Source organism: Saccopteryx leptura, chromosome 2 (genome assembly GCF_036850995.1).
Source record: "Saccopteryx leptura isolate mSacLep1 chromosome 2, mSacLep1_pri_phased_curated, whole genome shotgun sequence".
In the NCBI taxonomy this organism is placed as follows: Eukaryota; Metazoa; Chordata; class Mammalia; order Chiroptera; family Emballonuridae; genus Saccopteryx; species Saccopteryx leptura.
The window spans coordinates 321982714-322000824 of NC_089504.1; the positions used below are offsets into that span (position 1 = coordinate 321982714).

An 18111-nucleotide genomic window follows, 5' to 3' on the forward strand; every position below is an offset into this window, starting at 1 on the left:
GAGGCTGGAATTAGGAAATAAAGACTAAAAGCAGTTAATAAAAATGTTTGAAGATTTCTAGTAAAAGGTAATGAGTCAACGTGGGGGAATTGAAAAGTTCAGTATTCAGATCTACTGTATTTAAGAACAGATTGAAAACTATAGAAGGGAATGGTCAGTGAACATGATGCAACAGGTCAGTAGAAATTACTCAATACAGAGAATGGAAAGTCTGAATGTAGAAAATGTTCAGGAATGAACCTAGTCATGGGGAAACAGGAAATAGATATAGTTCAAGTTCCAGAAGGAGGAGAGAGAATGGTACAGGAAAAAAATTTTGAGGAAATAATGACTGGATATCTGAATGAAAACGGTCAGTTTACAAATTCAAGAAATTCAGAAAATAGTAAGCATGAGAAATATGATTGGGTGAAAATCTGGTGAAGAGAATCTTGGAAGTAGCCAGAGGAGGGAAGAAAGGTATATTTCATATAAGTGCATTGATAAGGATTAGTGACATCAGAAACAATAGAATGAGATACTTAAATGGGAAAGGTGCCACTTAACAGTGTATAACAGCAAAAATATTTTTCTTTTTTTTTTTACAGAGCGAGTCAGAGAGAGGGATATATAGGGACAGACAGACAGGAACAGAGAGAGATGAGAAGCATCAATCATCAGTTTTTCGTTGCAACACCTTAGTTGTTCATTGATTGCTTTCTCATATGTGCCTTGACCGCGGGCCTTCAGCAGACCAAGTGACCCCTTGCTCAAGCCAGCGACCTTGGGTCCAAGCTGGTGAGCTTTGCTCAAACCAGATGAGCCCACACTCAAGCTGGCGACCTCAGCGTCTCGAACCTGTGTTCTCCGCATCCCAGTCCGATGCTCTATCCACTTGGCAACCGCCTGGTCAGGCCAAAAATATTTTTTATTTGAAAATTAAGACAGTCATTTTTAGATAAGGAAAAGCTGAGATAATTTGTTGGCAGAATATCCTTACTTAAATTTCTTTAGGCTAAAGGCAAATGATAACCAACTGGAAACTCAGATGGAGAATAAAAGGACAGGAAAAGATAATATATATTTCATGAACAGCAAGCATAAGAAAGTTAATTGAGGGTGTTTTAATGTCAGTAAAATAGAGGTTTTGTTTGTGGTTTTTTGTTTTTGTTGTTTTAGAAACAGAGACATGGACAGGAAGCAATAGAGATGAGAAGTATCAGCTCAAAGTTGTGGCACTTTTATTTAGTTCATTGATTGCTTCTAATACATGCCTTGACCAAGGGCACTCCAGCCAAACCAGTGACCTCTTGCTCAAGCCAGCAACTTTGGGCTTCAAGCCAGAAACCATGGTGTCATCTCTGTGGGATCATGTGTATGATCCCATGCTCAAACTGGCAACCCCTCCCGCACTCTAGCCTGTGATCTTGGGTTTTGAACCTAGGTCCTCAGTATCTCTGCGCCATCACCTGGTTAGGCATTAAAATCATTTTTTAGACAAAAAATATTACCAGAGATAAAGTAGGACATTTTACAGTGAGAACGGGGTCTGTTTGTCAAGAAGGCAATAAAAAAGATGGGTACTTAGAATGCATGAAGCACTCACTTCGTAATTGATAGAATGACTTACTAAATAAAATCCATGAGGATGTAAGAGATCCAGATAACACAGCTAACCACCTTGACCCAATAGACATTTATAGAAAGATATGTTTATGGCTCAGTGGTAGAGCCTCAGCCTGGCATGTGGATGTCCTGGGTTTGATTCTTGGTCAAGGCACACAGGAGAAGTGACCATCTGCTTCTCCACCACTCCCTCTCCTCCTCCTCCTCCTCCTCCTCCTCCTCCTCCTCCTCCTCCTCCTCCTCCTCCTCCTCCTTCTCCTTCTTCTTCTTCTCCTTCTCTCTCTCTCTCTCTCTCTCTCTCTCTCTCTCTCTTCCCCCCTCACAGCCATGGCTCGATTAATTTGAGCACATTTGGCTGCGGGCACTGAGGATGGCTCTGTGGAGCCTCTACCTCAGGTGCTAAAAATAGTTCAGTTGCAACCATGGCCCCAAGACAGGAGTTAACAGCTGGATCGGGGCACATGAGGAAGTCTATCTTCCCCTCTCTCACTTGGAAAAGAAGAGAGGGGAAAAAACTACTCTCCCCCCCCCCCCCCCACTTCCCACACCTTCTTGTAAAGTAGGAATAATAATACACGTATTTAGTCTTTTTTTTTCCTTTGATGACAGGGACAGGACAGTCAAGAAGGGAGAGAGATGAGAAGCATCAGTTCTTCATTGCAGCACCTTGTTGTTCATTGATTGCTTTCTCATATGTGCCTTGACGGGGTGCAGGGAGATTATAGCAGACCGAGTGACCCCTTGCTCAAGGGGCTCAAGCTGGTGAGCCTTGCTCAAAGCGGATGAGCTCGTGCTCAAGCCAGCAACCTCGGGGTTTTGAACCTGGGTCCTCCACTTCCCAGTCTGATGCTCTATCTACTGTGTCAGGCACAAGTTCTTAGTCTTATAACAGTGTTTGGTCCACAATAAACACTTCATAAAAATCTCGATTGTTGTTCCAGACTACACTGTGTCTAGGTAACATCTATCAACAGAATCCAAGTATCTTCCCTTGAGGGCTTAGGATTCTTCCAACAAATATACAGTTGGGGAGTTTAGGGGGAAGAATTCTTGGTTCTTTTAATAAGGGAGGTCAAGAAAAAGGTAGCTTTATAAGGAAGAATGTACTTACGCTGAGTTCTGTGGATTTGTTGAAGGGTGATGTGGGTGTGAGTTTGCAGGGAGGGTGTTACTGCGTGTATAATGTAAAAAAAGACTTTAGAGAACCTGAAATTATCAAGGGACTGCAAGTACATTTTTATGATGCAGTGTAAAAACTTTTTAAAAGAAATTATTTTAGGTTCTGGCCAGTTGGCTTAGTGGTAGAGCTTTAGCGCCCAACATGTGATGTCCCAGGTTTGATCCTAGGTCAGGGCACACAGTGGAAGCGACCATCTGCTTCTCTCTCCCTCTCTCTTTCTCTCTCACAGCCAGTTGGCCTCAGGTGCTGAGGATAGGTCTTTTGATTTGATTCAAGCATCAGCCCCAGACAGGGGTTGCCAGGTGGATCCTAGATGGGGTGCATGCGGGAGTCTTTCTATCACCCCTCTTCTCACTTAAAAAAAAAAAAGGTAACATTTTAGACCTAATAAAAATAAAAGTTGTTGGCCTAGCCTGTGGTGACACAGTGGATAACTGAGATTGCTGGTTCAAAACCCTGAGCTTGGCTGGTCAAGGGACAAATGGGAGTTGATACTTCCTGCTCCTCCCTCCTTCTCCCTCTCCCTCTCCCTCTCCCTCTCCCTCTCCCTCTCCCTCTCCCTCTCCCTCTCCCTCTCCCTCTCCCTCTCCCTCTCCCTCTCCCTCTCAAGGGACAAATGGGAGTTGATACTTCCTGCTCCTCCCTCCTTCTCCTTCTCCTCCTTCTCCTTCTCCTTCTCCTTCTCCTTCTCCTTCTCCTTCTCCTTCTCCTTCTCCTTCTCCTTCTCCTTCTCCTTCTCCTTCTCCTTCTCCTTCTCCTTCTCCCTCTCCCTCTCCCTCTCCCTCTCCCTCTCCCTCTCCCTCTCCCTCTCCCTCTCCCTCTCCCTCTCCCTCTCCCTCTCCCTCTCCCTCTCCCTCTCCCTCTCCCTCTCCCTCTCCCTCTCCCTCTCCCTCTCCCTCTCCGTCTCCCTCTCCCTCTCCCTCTCCCTCTCTCTCCCCCTCCCTTCCTCTCTCTCCCTCTCCCTCTCCTCCCTCTCTCTCCCCCTCCCTTCCTCTCTCTCCCTCTCCCTCTCCTCCCTCTATCTCCCCCTCCCTCTCTCTGTCCCTCTCCCTCTCCCTCTCCTCCCTCTCCCTCTCCCTCTCCCCCTCCCCCCTCCCCCCTCCCCCCTCCCCCCAAAATGAACAAATAGAATGTAAACATTAAAAAAGTTGAATATACAAAGTCCTCATATAGTCATCACCCAGATTCCTCTACTTATTAATAGCTTGCATAACATTGTACAGTGATCACAGTGGGGAATTAACATTGAGACAGTCCAATACAGGTTTTATTTCAATTTCACCCATTTTCTCACTAATATCCCTATTTGGTCCAAAATCACACATTGCTTTTAGTTGTCATCTTTCTTCAAGTCTCTTCCAATCTGTCAGAGTTCCTTGGTCTTTATCTTTTCAGGACCTTAACACAAGTTATTTTGGTCACTTTGTATGATGTTCCTCAAGTTGGAGTTACCCCAATGTTTTGTCATTAGAGGTTATGCATTTTTTGTAGTAATAACACAAAAATGATAACTTGGCCCTTCTCAGCACCATATTGGAGGTGCATGATGTTGGAAGTGATGTTTTATTTCTCTTGGTTAAGGTGGTGCCTGCCAGGTTTCTCCACTGTGAAGTTTTTCCCTTTGCAATGAATAATTATCATGGAGAGTTACTATGTAATATTCTGATGCTTCATTATATCATACTTTAATTCACAATTTTATCATGCACTAGAAGTTTTTGCCTGCAACCATTATTATTGTTGTGTGTACTAAGTGGTGATTTTCTATTTTCTACATTTGTTAATTGTAATTCTGTTAGGAAGAGCTGTCCTTTGTTCCTTATGCATTTGTTCATTTAGTCATTTCAGTTGTTTATATCAGAATGGATTCGTGATTTTTTATTTTATGGATTATAGTCTCTTACTATTATTCATTCATTTGCTCCAGTTGTCTCAGCTTTTGGCATTAGGACCTTCTTCAGATTGGCTCCTATGTCCTTACAACATGCTTCTCTCGTCTCTTTTTTGAGCATTCACTTTTTGGAACTACAAGATATTCCAGGTTCATTTTGTCTTTTACCTGGTCTAGCCCTGGTTCCTTTTTTTGGAGAACAGGGTTTCAAAACCAACTAAAAGCGATGTGTGGTTTTTGACCAAATAGGGACACTAGTGAGAAAACGAGTGAAATTCAAATAAAACCTGTCTGGGACTGTATCATGTTAATTGTATTCATTGCTACTTGGTGTCAGACAAAACATGTATGTATATGTTAGCACATGCATATACACACACATCTATATTTCTTTACCCATCTGTGTATATGTTAAAAACCATGAGTTCATATATATCAGTTGCTAACATGAGAGCCTACTACCTCTTTCTTTATTTATACTTAGCTGTTCAATCCTGGCACACGATAAAGTTTTTTCATAAGTGTGAACTCGTATCTCTGTGAGAAATATATTTACTAACCAGAGTACAGTATAGGACAGTATGTTAGTCATGTGTCTGTCACACAAAATACTGTTTTCTGAAGTTATACTATTTTCTTCCTCATATCTTTCAATGTATGTAATTTTTTTGTAATACAGTTAGATTCTTTTGTTACTACAATATTCTCCTCATTGTGCCCCCACCGCACCCCCTACACTACCCTCTAGTTGATCTTTATTATTTATTTTTTATGTCTGTGAAACATTACTACAGTTCTAAGGCTCAGAGCTATACAAAGGCTATCATCCTTACTACCCTGTTTTAATTTTTCTCTTCTTTCCATCCTGTTCCCACCTCTAGACAGTAAATTTCATTACTTTCTGGATTATCCTTCCTATAATTCTTTTGGACAAACGAGCAGATAAATGTATATTTTCTTATATTCCCCCCCTTTTTAATACAAACGGTAATTACTGTATAAATATTTTTTAAAAGGCTGGATTTGAAATTGAAAAGGTTTTTCCCTGACCAGTTGTGGTGCAGTGGATAGAGTGTTGACCTGGAATGCCAAGGTCGCCAGTGTGAAACCCTGGGCTTGCCCAGTCAAGACACATACAACAAGCAATCAATGAACAGCTAGAGTGAAGCAGCTATGAGTTGATACTTCTTGTTTCCCTGTCCTCTCTCTCCTCTTTTTGTAAAACCAATAAATAATATTTTTTTTTAATTGCCCTCACTTCTGACAGGCCTTCCTTAATCATCCATTGCAAAATAAAATTCATTTAAAAAAGAAAAGAGCCTGACCAGGCAGTGGCACAGTGGATAGAGGGATAGAGCGTTGGACTGGGATGCAGAGGACCTAGGTTCGAGATCCCAAGGTCGCCTGCTTGAGCGCAGGCTCATGCGGCTTGAGCAAGGCTTGCCAGCTTTGAGCCCAAGGTCGCTGGCTCGAGCAAGGGGTTACTTGGTCTGCTGTAGACCCCTGGTCAAGGCACATATGAGAAAGCAATCAGTGAACTACTAAGGTGCCACAACAAAGAATTGATGCTTCTCATCTCTCTCCCTTCCTGTCTATCTGTCCCTATCTGTCTATCAGAAAAATAAATAGATAGATAGATAGATAGATAGATAGATAGATAGATAGATAGAAAAAGAAAGAGGAAATTGAGGAGGTTTTTGTTTCGTTTTAGCAAAAGCTTTGCTTCTGTGGCTTTTAACAAATGACTTTATTATTTGTGTTTGTTTCTATTTGTAAAATAAGCCTCGTTCCTTTACCCTTTTCTTACTTTGTGGAAGTGAAAGGGATAAGGAGTGAAGGGCTAAGGCTTTCTCAGAAGAAAAGCATGCTAAAAATGTAAGCTGGTTTTTTTGTTTTTGTTTTTTCCAAGAGAAAGAGACACGAAGGGTGAGAGATGGGAAGCATCAACTGGTAATTGCGGCACTTTGGTTCATTTGTTGCTGTCTCGTATGTGCCTTGACAAGGGGGCTCCAGTTGAGCCAGTTACTCTTTGCTCAAGTCAGTGATCATGAGGTCATATCTATGATCCCACACTCAAGCTGGCACCCTTGGGGTTTCAAACCTGGGTCCTCAACGTCTCAGGCCAACGCTCTACCCACTATGCCACTAACTAACTGGTCTGGTGATTTTTCTTTTTCCTTTTTAATCCTAAATATAATCTTTCTACCATTGGTTAATCAGGAGCAACTTTCTTTCCCTGAGGTTTTGCAGTCACCAGGGACAGATGAGTGAATGGTACCTTGGCCCAGTGAGTGTTTTGAGATAGAAAGCAGGGGAATAAATACAGGGGAATATTTGGCGCATAGTATTAAAAAACTCCAACTTAATAATTAGAACTTTTAAAATAAATTGGACTGTGGATAAATTGAGCAATTAAAATTTATAAGACTTTTTGCAGTTACTGTATTTCTTTAGATTCCAGATGCATATTTTCAGTGGTGTTGGTAAATACAAATACCAGGTTTTAATAGCTTTTGGATTTAACGAGCATTATTCTGACTAAAATTTTTAAAAATGAGTAATTCAAAATTGTTTTCATGTATTTGTATAGATTTTCATTTAAACTCAGCATGACAAACATAGAAAAGTGAGGCACTTAGAAACCAATTTTACATAAAAGTAACTTAGCGGAAGTGGAATTTTCAGAGCATTCCACTCCCAGTTTAGCAGTTTCCTGGCCATGGTGCTGATTCATGGAAAATGACTAGGATACTATTTGTGGGCCAGCAATATTTTGTTGATTTTAAATAAGATTGTGCTGATCATTGAGCTGGGGAACTTGAAACGTGGAATAATTCATATAAAGTAAAAAACTAATTTATTTTGATAAAGGAATATATATATTTGATAAAGGTGTACTGGTTTCTTTACACCCAGTTAGCCCTTTTTTTTCCATTTTGATAATGTTTGTTGGAAAGGCAGTAACTAACCCAAACAGAACAGTTAAGTTTTCTAGACAAACAGCTTTGTGGTACATTTAAGAAAATATTTCAGGCAGTTATGGCATGGCATTTACTGACTAAAGGTATATACACAAATATCTTGCAAGTAGAGTTTAATTTTTTTTATTAATTTTAATGCAGGAGTTTAATTTTTTATTATTATTATTTTAAGTGAGAGGAGGGAAGATAGACTCCTTCACACACCCCAACCAAGAACCACCTGGCAACCCCCTACTGAGGGTGATGCTCAAATCCACCAAGCTGTCCTTAGTGCCTGAGGCTGACACTGGTACCAGTCGAGCCCCTAGCTGTGAGAGGGGAAGAGAGAAAAAAGGGAGAGAGATGGGAAGAAAAGCAATGGTTGTGCCCTGACTGGGGATCAAACCTGGGACCTCTTGTACACTGAGCCAACACACTATCTACTGAGCCAACCGGCCAGGGCCTTAGTATGTATTTTTAAGCAGATGCCTTTAGGGTTTAGCTTTTTACTTTCTCTATGTTCTGGTAAAATAAACCCAGTGGACATTGGTTCTTAGACTGCGGAAAATCTACCCCATAAAACCTTAATTTTATCTAGCTTTTCTTTAAAGGTTGTCACAATTTGTCTGGGCTAGAGAGTAATGAATCAGATGCCTGCCTGTATAAGAATGACAAATATGAATCTCATTACTGTGTTAATCATTTTATTTTGTATAGTGGGCCCTTTTAATCAGGGGAGGACATCACTTCAGTAACTTCGTTATTACCTGTAACTCTAAGATTGCCCCAAAAGGTAATCTGCTGGGGCTCTGCTTCGTGGGGATAAAGGTGTGGGGGTCACAGAAGCACTCTACTACCACTTTAGTTTTTTTACTCTTTTTATGGTTATGGGATGCATGTATCCTCATGTGTGTATCTGAACATTATATAAAACTCAGGAGAAGCTCTACATAGCCCTGGCCAGTGGCGCAGTATATATTGTGTGTCATCCTGGAGTGCCGAGATCACTGGTTTCATCCCAGGGTTGCCAGCTCAATCGTGGACCCCAAGGTCTCCCATCCGAGGCCCAGTCAGTGTACGTGTGAGAAGCGATCAGTGGATGCTCAGCTAAGTGGAACAACAAGCTGATGCTTCTCTCTCAATCTCTCTCTCCCACCCCACTCCCTGTCCACCTGCCTCCCTCTCAAAAATAAAAAGAAGCTCTATTCAGTTGTTTTCAACCACAAGTTCACACACTGGTGCCAGACTTGCAGAAATTTCATGCCAATCCACAAAAGAGTTAACCACCCTGGTGGACCCGCACTCGTCCACTGACTGGCAATTGAAAACCAGTGCTCTGTATAACTCCTACAGTACTTGGTAGATGGGAGAGCCTTAACGCTTTTCATCCTATTTACAATTTTACATTGGATGACAGATGTCTAAGTAATTCATGCTTTAGTTTCCTGAAAATAATAATGATGTAAACCACCGCAGTAGTAATGATTAAGCTTAAATTAGTGTGTGGGTTTAATATTTGTGAAGTGTTAATGTTTCTCTACCCTCTGTCTTAGCAGCTGTTTGGACTGCAGAATAAGGGAGTATTCACTCTCTCTTAAGGCAGTGTGAATGCATTTAAGAAGCTCTAAGTAGCCTGACCAGGCGGTGGCGCAGTGAATAGAGCGTCAGACTGGGATGCGGAGGACCCAGGTTCGAGACCCTAAGGTCGCCAGCTTGAGTGCGGGCTCATCTGGTTTGAGCAAAAGCTCACCAGCTTGGACCCAAGGTCACTGGCTCGAGCAAGGGGTTACTCGATCTGCTGAAGGCCCGCAGTCAAGGCACATATGAAAAAGCAATCAATGAACAACTAAGGTGTTGCAGCGCACAATGAAAAACTAATGATTGATGCTTCTCATCTCTCCATTCCTGTCTGTCTGTCTGTTTCTGTCTATCCCTTTCTCTGACTCTCTCTCTCTGTCTCTAAAAATAGAAGAAGAAGCTCTAAGTAAAATTTTATGTATTAGTGAGTTATGTATTTCTTTTCCAGATGGGGGTTAATATTTTAAGCTCTTTGCATTTGAGAATAAGTGATGAATGCAAGTGCCCCAATGCCTTGCTTTTGGATCTCGGTGTGATTACAGGATATGCCTAGGTCTTTGAGCAGACCCCTTCTAAATATTCAGTTATTCCCTGTATGGGTGGGACTGAAATCCATGTACATTCCCTCTCTGACATTCATGCTTTTGATTGCTGTACACGTCTATATTCTTGACAAACATTTCTATGCTAAATAATATTTTGCCTTTTGACTTCAATTTTAATTTGGGGGCTTAATTACCCCCAGGAAAGTTTGAGTCCTCTTAAGAAGATCGATAGGAATCACACTGAAAATTATTTAGGCATGAAAAACAAGATAGGCTCTTAGTAGTAGTTGTCTGTAGGTAGTGTGATTACTGGTGATTTGTGCGCTTTTTCCCCCCCTTTAGACTTGGGACTTTTTTTTTCTTCTTCAGACTTTCTGTAAGAAAGACAAATTTGTTTGAAAATAAGATTTTGTTAAAGAATTGCAACATTTCATCTTGACGGGTGTCCTTTTTGTATTTTTCTGAAGTGAGAAGCAGGGAGGCAGGCAGACAGACTCCCACATGCGCCCTAGCGGGATCCACCTGGCTTATTCACCAGGGGGCGATGCTCTGCCAATCTGGGCCGTTGCTCTGTTGCAACTGGAGTCATTTTAGCACCTGAGGTATAGGCCATGGAGCCATCCTCAGTGCCCAGGCCAGCTTTGCTCCAGTGGAGCCTTCGCTGCAGGAGGGGAAGAGAGAGATAGAGAGAGAAGAGGGAGGAAGGGTGGAGAAGCAGGTGGGCACTTCTCCTGTATGCCCTGGTCAAGAATTGAACCTGGGACTTCCATACATTGGGCCGACGCTCTACCGCTGAGCCAACCGGCCAGGGCAACAGATGTCCTTTAAGTTAATTCCCCCATTATTCTTATTTAAATTTTTTTTTTTTTTTTTTTTTTTGTATTTTTCTGAAGCTGGAAACGGGGAGAGACAGTCAGACAGACTCCCGCATGCACCTGACCGGGATCCACCCAGCACGCCCACCAGAGGGCGATGCTCTGCCCCTCCGGGGCGTCGCTCTGCCGTGACCAGAGCCACTCGAGCACCTGGGGTAGAGGCCAAGGAGCCATCCCCAGCGCCCGGGCCATCTTTGCTCCAATGGAGCCTTGGCTGCGGGAGGGGAAGAGAGAGACAGAGAGGAAGGAGGGGGGGAGTGGAGAAGCAAATGGGCGCTTCTCCTATGTGCCCTGGCCGGGAATCGAACCCGGGTCCCCCGCACGCCAGGCCAACGCTCTACCGCTGAGCCAACCAGCCAGGGCCTCCCCCATTATTCTTAATAAAATTGTGTGTCTGTTTTTGTGTGTGTGTAAGACAGAGACAGAAAGAAAGATAGGGACAGACTGACAGGAAGGGAGAGAGATGAGAGGCATCAATTCTTCATTGTGGCTCCTTCATTGTTTATTGATTGCTTTCATCTTATATGCCTTAACCAGGGGGCTACAGCAGAGTGAGTGACCCCTTGCTCAACCAGTGACCATGGGGTCATGTCTATGATCCTATGCTCAAGCCAGCGACCCCACACTCAAGCTGGCGACCTCGGAGTGTCCAATTTGGGTCCTCTGAGTCCCAGTTCAATGCTCTATCCACTGTGCCACCACTTGGCCAGGCAAAATAAATCTTAATTATAAATGGGAGTTCTTAAGATCAGTATACAAGCAAAAAGTTCATAGTCGCAACATTTTCATGTTCAAAGGAAAATTCTTCAACTAAACCAGAACTTCTGAAATCTAGAATAGCTGTAACATGCCTGGAGTCACATCTGCTACTTAATGCCAACCTCAATCTTAATTCTTTAGCTTTTCCAGTCCTTTCTCATATTATTATAGTATTTCTTTGGGATTTTTAAAGTCACCACAAATTGTATTTTTAAAATTGATTTAACGCCTTTCCAAAATTATTAGAAGATTGTATTTTTTATCTTTACATAATTTTCTGGCATAAAGTAAGAGGAAATGTTTTTTATGATTATATTCAATATTCTGACTTACAGTGGCCACAATTTATAACCCTGCTTTAGATGTTGAACCATCTACATTATTGATATCAATCACAGGGAACATTTTTGTGTATAAGATTTTAGGGGTGTGTTGGTTGAGTTGTTTCTTTAGGATTGAGGACAATATTTTGTCAGAGGATATGAACATCTTTATAACTTTTGCTACTTAATACCACATTACTTTCCAAAAGGAAATCAGTATAGCATTTAAGGCAAGTAGTATGTGTGCCAATTTACCATAATTTTGGCATCATTAATGTAATTATTCAAGACATTTGTGATACCTTAGTAGAGGTACAGGGTATCTAGAAAGAAGACAGGACAATTTCCCCAGTGTTTACTCATTCCATATACTGGTTTGTCTTACCTATTGATACATTACGTTGATCTAACTTTTTTGATAATTTGTATTAAAACTTTTAAATTAGCTTTCCAATCTTTTGTCCTTTCTGGATACTTGTTTACAACTACTCTTGGGACTGCAAATCCTTTTTGTTTTTTGTCCTTTGGGTAAAAAGATCAAAAAGAAATTGGGTAATATAGATAAATAGAATTTCAGCCTCAAAATATTGGCACTGGTAGCAGGAAGGAGAACTTCAGAACACTCCGAGAGTCATTTCAAGTGTAAGGTAACAAGGACCATAGCCATTCTGTGGTATTCCAACAATTCCCAGAACCAAGGGATAACTGTATCTGTGTTTTTATTGCCTCAGAGATTCCATATGATTGACATCTCGTGGCTAGCCCTATTCCTTTTGAGCCTACTAAATATATAATTTGTTTCAAAAGACTAAAATTAAAACGTTCCAGATTTTTACTACCTTCTTCTTTTCATTTTACTGTATTCTAAGCATATATTTGATTTGTATAGTCCAAAGACAATAGTTACTACCTGATAGCATTCGGTGATTAGTTATGTGGGAATTAAGTTTTTTCTGTTTTTTTAACACAAATATATATGTATTTTTAAGCGATTTATGGCTTTCTGGAAACAGGCTTCCATCATACACTGTGAAGTTAAGCAGAATTAAGTATATTTAAATTTCCTCTTGTTCCTAGTTGGGTGTCGGTAGTTGAATGTTGTTGATGATGTAAATTTTAATTTTGTTTTTCTTCTTATTCAGATCGAGTCTGTTTCTCAGCCACTGGAAAACCACGGTGCCTCTGGTCATCCTTCAGAGTCATTGTCTACCAAATCGTGTGGAACATTGAGACCTGTCAATGGAGTCATTAACACGTAAGTTTTTATCTCTTCTACTTCTTACACTCACTCAGTAGGGTTATAAAAGATGAGTTTGGAGCTCTTAGTTATTCCTAGCCGGGACTAGCCCTGGTTTAAAGAAACAGAAACCTTATCACTTTATAATGTTGTATGTATCTTCAACTGTAGCAAGTATATTTAATTAGGATACTAATGTATTTCCTTTTTACTTATTGAGGACTAAAATAGCTCATCATGGGGAAAAATTAAAGATCCTACAATTGTGAATCCTTTTGATTGTCCTAGTGTTAGATTTCCTCAGAAGTATTTACATAAAATCCTGTACTCTGGAACAGATTAAATCCCCAAAGGCTGTGTTTGTAAATCTGTATTTATGAAAGTTCAAGAAATCCCTCTACAAGTGAAAATGTGTACACATTCCTAAAAGTTGAGTTTCATAGAATAATTCTTAGTTAGGTGGCTCACTGACATTTACAAAATTCATTTTTTTTAATCAGTTGCAATTTTATTCACTTTTTTGGTGTTTCTGTTTTAGACAGAGAAACTTGATCACTAGAGCTTTACTTAGTTCACTTACTGACTTCTGCATTTTTCACACATGATAGAGGTAATGTCCACCAAGAGCCTTACAAATAAGTATAAGCACTAGGTTAGCAGACATCAGCATAAGGAGGTGACCTCCTTCTGCTCCAGAATACTTGTGTCTGTAGCATTTGCAGGGAGAGGAGGTTGAACCAGTATTAGAGACTTTGTTTCCTTCTGAAAAGTGAATATTCTTCCTTCATCTTGTGTAGCCTTCAGCCTGTCTTGGCAGACCACATTCCAGGTGACAGCTCTGATGCTGAAGAACAATTACATAAAAAGCAACGACTGAATCTAGTTTCTTCATCAACTGATGGCACCTGTGTGGCAGCTCGAACACGTCCTGTTCTGAGCTGTAAGAAACGGAGGCTTGTTCGACCCCACAACATTGTTCCTCTTTCTAAGAAGGTCAGTATCAGTGAGACTTAGTCATTGTTAAAACATGAGCCAGATGCTCAGATAGTGGTATTAAGCCTTTGGCCAACTTTGGTTTGTTTAACTAGTGTTTTCCACTTGGCTAGCCCACCACGTTTTCTTGGGTAGCTTTAAAAAGCACGAGGCTCCTTTAACCAGTGCGGCGCAGTGGGAAGAGTGTTGATCTAGGATGCTGAGGTCCCAGGTTCGAAAACCCAAGGTCGCTGGCTTATGTGCAGACTCATTCGACTTGAGTACATGGTCACTGGCTTGGCTGGAACCCTGGTTAAGGCACATAGGCGAAGCTATCAGTGAACAGCTTAAGTGCCACAACTAAGAGTTGATGCTTCTCATCTCTCTCCCTTCCTGTGTCTGTGTTTCTTTCCCTTGCTAAAAAAATAAATAATAAAAATATTAGGCTGGTTAACCTGGTTTCCCAGAGATTTTGATCCACTTGCTCTGGGGTTGGGTCTGAGAACCATGTTTTTATTTATTTTTTATTTAGAGGGCGAAGCATCAATTTTATACATTCATTGGCTGATACTTGTATGTGCCCAGCCTTGGTGTAGCAGGGCTATGCTCTAACCAACTGGGCCATCTGGCTGGGGCTGGGAATGTTGGTTTTAATAAAAACAAAACTCGTAGGTGACTCTTCAGTCAGGTTTGGAAACCATTGGCTTGACCTTTTTCATAGAAATGGGAAAGAGATAGTTGAAGTGCTGCCATTAACATTTTAAGAATACTGTGTTGCCTTCTCACTTGGATAGTTATCACCAAAAATGGCAACGTAGAATACTTTCTTTTTAAATAAGAATCTCCATTAAGATTTCTAAACTGGTGTTACTAAATGAATGTTTTCACAGAGAAAATGGAGATTAATTCACAACTACAGGAAACCTGATTGCTGACTCTGCAAGTAGCAGTATTGAATTTATTCCAAATTTAATGAAATAATACTCCAGTGAAATGAATATCATGTGCTGGTTAAGAGCATTAAATTTGAGGAGGAAAAACTTGGGTTTGAATCATGGCCTGCCACTTAGTTTTATGATTTAGAGCAAGTTTACACCCCCTCCAACATCCCATCCAGTTCTCCCTCAGCCTCTGACATATCATAGGATTGTTAGGGGTTGAATGAAATGTATGTAACTTGGCTTATTGGGATGTCTGACTCATAAAAGTTACTCATGCAAAGTGACTGTTAAACTTTTTTTTTTTTGTTCCTTCATTCACTCATCCAAAAATATGTGTTGAGCTCCTATGATGAAGCTAAATCTGTTCTGTGTACTGGAAATACACTAAACAAAAACAGACAAAAATCCCTAACCTTACGAAATATTCTATTGTGTTAGAAAATAAAACAATAAATAAAGTATATAGCATGTCCTATAATGTCAAGTGCTGGGGAGGAAAATGCAAGAATGGAAAAGAATGAGAAATATGTGGTTACTCACATGGAATTAACCTTGAGGAATTTCAAGGATTGCAGATAAAGAGAAAAGAACAGACTAGGAGAAAGGACTAGAGTGACTAGTGAAGTAGAAGGAAAATTAAGAATGTGGTATGTGGAAAGCAAATGAAGAAAGTGTTTCAGAGAGGAAGGAATGATCATTTGTTAGATGCTTGTAAAGCCAGTAGCCACAGCCACCTGGCCAATGCAGGTTTGCATTTGATTCGGACAGAAGGTAATGAAACAACGGAGCCAAGAACTGGTGGGCCGTTAGGTTTAATCCTAGCTTGTACCCGGCGGGCAAGAAATACACAGTGGGAAAACACTTCCCTTTCCATTCAGGGCTCCCAAAGCCACTGACTTATCCGAGTTTCCTAGAATCAGAGTTTTCTACCTCACCAGCCTTATTCACCTCTGTTCCCCATCTCCTTCTCTCTGCACAAACTGGCCTCTCTTTCAGCACTCAGCCATTTTTGGCTGCTTCTCCTCTCCTCCACGTGGCCTTTCTCTGCTCTCCTTATAGTGTAGAAATCAAAACCTTTAATCCAATATACAAACAAGGAAGACTCTGATACAAAGTCACTTATCTGAGTCATAATGGGATTCCTCATGAGAGTGCACCACCCCATATCATGCAACAGTCAAGGGTGGGAAAGGCACTAAGCCTTAGGCTATAACGACCCTGCCTGCTTACAGCCTGTCTCCCACATCCAATGCAAACTATAAGTGAGCAAACATATATATCATATTTACAAACTTATTTGACCAACGATGCTGCAGTCAGGTCAAGTTAGATCAAGACTCAGAATCGGCCGTTGGATTTGATGGGAGCCAAGGTTATTGGAGACCTTTGTGAGCAGTTTTGTTAGAGGAAAATTCTGATTGAAGTAGGTTCAGGAGAGAATGGGAGGGAAGGAATTGAGGGAACCATTATAGATAATTGTATCAAAGAGTGTTTCTGTAAAGGTGAAAAGAGAAATAGCATGTTTGGCCCTGGCCAATGGCTCAATGGGTAGAGCTTTGGCTTGGTGTATGTATGTCTTGGGTTTGGTTCCTGGTCAGGGCACACAGGAAAAGCAACTGTCTCTCACTTCCTCCCTGTCCCCCATCTCTCCCTCTTCCACAGCCAGTGGCTGGATAGGTTTGACTGTGGACCCAGGTGCTGAGAATGGCTTGTTGGTCTGAACTCATCAGCCTCAGGTGCTAAAACTAGCTTGGTACTCAAGCATCGGCCCAGGAAAGGGTTGCCGGGTGGATCATGGTTAGGGTGCACATGGGAGAGTCTGTCTCATTATTTCCCCTCCTCGCTTAAAAATAAAGGAAAGAAATAACATGTTTGGCAGGTAATCTTGTTAAGATAGAGCTATTAAAATATATTTGGTGGTAAGAAAAACTAATGACAAAGGGAGGAGAGAGAATTGTTGAAACTTAATATTTGGATTTTTAGTGCTTGGCTTATTTTGTTATAGTATGCATTTAGACTATATAGTATTGCCATGATCTTTTCTTTTTAAACTTTTTACTTTTATATTAATTTTGAGAGAGAGAGAGAGAAACATTATTCTACTTACTTATGCTTTCATTGATTGACTCTTGTATGGTCCTGACCAGGGATCAAGCCTGCATCCTTGGCATAGCAGGGATGATGTGCTAACCAACTAAGATACCCCGCCAGGGCTATGATCTCTCTCTCTCTCTCTCTCTCTCTTTAAGGAAAAGTATTTAAGTGAAAATTAACTATTAGGCTGTACCATTTCTCTCTTGTTTATTTCTCATACTGCCTTAGCTACCAAAATACCAAGAAAGAAAAAATAAGATATTTGGCAGGTTTTTCATTGATATTTGAAGGCACATAAAAATTTTAAAACACAAAAAAAAAAAAATTTTTTTTTTTTTTTTTTTTTTTTTTTTTTTTTTTTAAAGACAGTTGCAAGGAGGAGACAAAGCATACTAAAGGCACTTTGGTTTCAATACCAGTTCCTAAAACAATCATCTTGACATACACAAAAGTAAGCTGCATAAACAATAAGAAATAAATTGAGTTTGGAAAAGAAACCATTTGCTGGTTTAGGAGATCCTACTTTTCAGTGCTGGCCTTTTGGGAAGGAGAAAGAGTGCAACCTGGAAATATAGGAATTTTGCCGAAGTTGGTTGCTCACGAATATCAGTGGTATTTGCTATTGAGCAAGCATCTTACTTCTATCATCTTGAGGTGCTATATATGCCAAGCAAATTTACTCAGCAGTTTTTTTCAAGTGCCCACTGTGTTCCAGGTCACCTGAGTTTAATTTGTGAACTAAAGTCCTTGCCCTCATGTAGTTTACTTTCTAGTGGCAGGGCTAGAAGTTAACCGATAAAAATTATTTTCTGATATTGTTAAGTGGCAGTGAGTTCATATTTACTATAAGATTTGCTTTCAAGATTCTGAAGACGCCTAACCTGTGGTAGTGCAGTGGATAAAGCATCGACCTGGAAATGCTGAGGTCGCTGGTTCAAAACCCTGGGCTTGCCTTGTCAAGGCACATATGGGAGTTGATGCTTCCTGCTCCTCCCCCCCTTCTCTCTCTTCCTCTCTCTCTCCTTTCTAAAATAAATAAATTTAGCCCTGGCCGGTTGGCTCAGCGGTAGAGCGTCGGCCTAGCGTGCGGAGGGCCCGGGTTTGATTCCCGGCCAGGGCACACAGGAGAAGCGCCCATTTGCTTCTCCACC

The 18111-nt window shown here is 41.0% G+C and overlaps 1 protein-coding gene across 4 annotated transcripts in view; it reads left to right on the forward strand.

Moving 5' to 3' along the window:
- Positions 1–18111, forward strand: part of KANSL1 (KAT8 regulatory NSL complex subunit 1) — a 217155-nt gene that overhangs the window by 171340 nt on the left and 27704 nt on the right. For all 4 annotated transcript variants that reach the window (XM_066363097.1, XM_066363096.1, XM_066363095.1 and 1 more), the window contains 2 exons: positions 12859–12971; positions 13751–13946. In XM_066363097.1, the coding sequence (XP_066219194.1) occupies positions 12859–12971; positions 13751–13946 (309 nt within the window). The remainder of the gene's footprint in view (positions 1–12858; positions 12972–13750; positions 13947–18111) is intronic.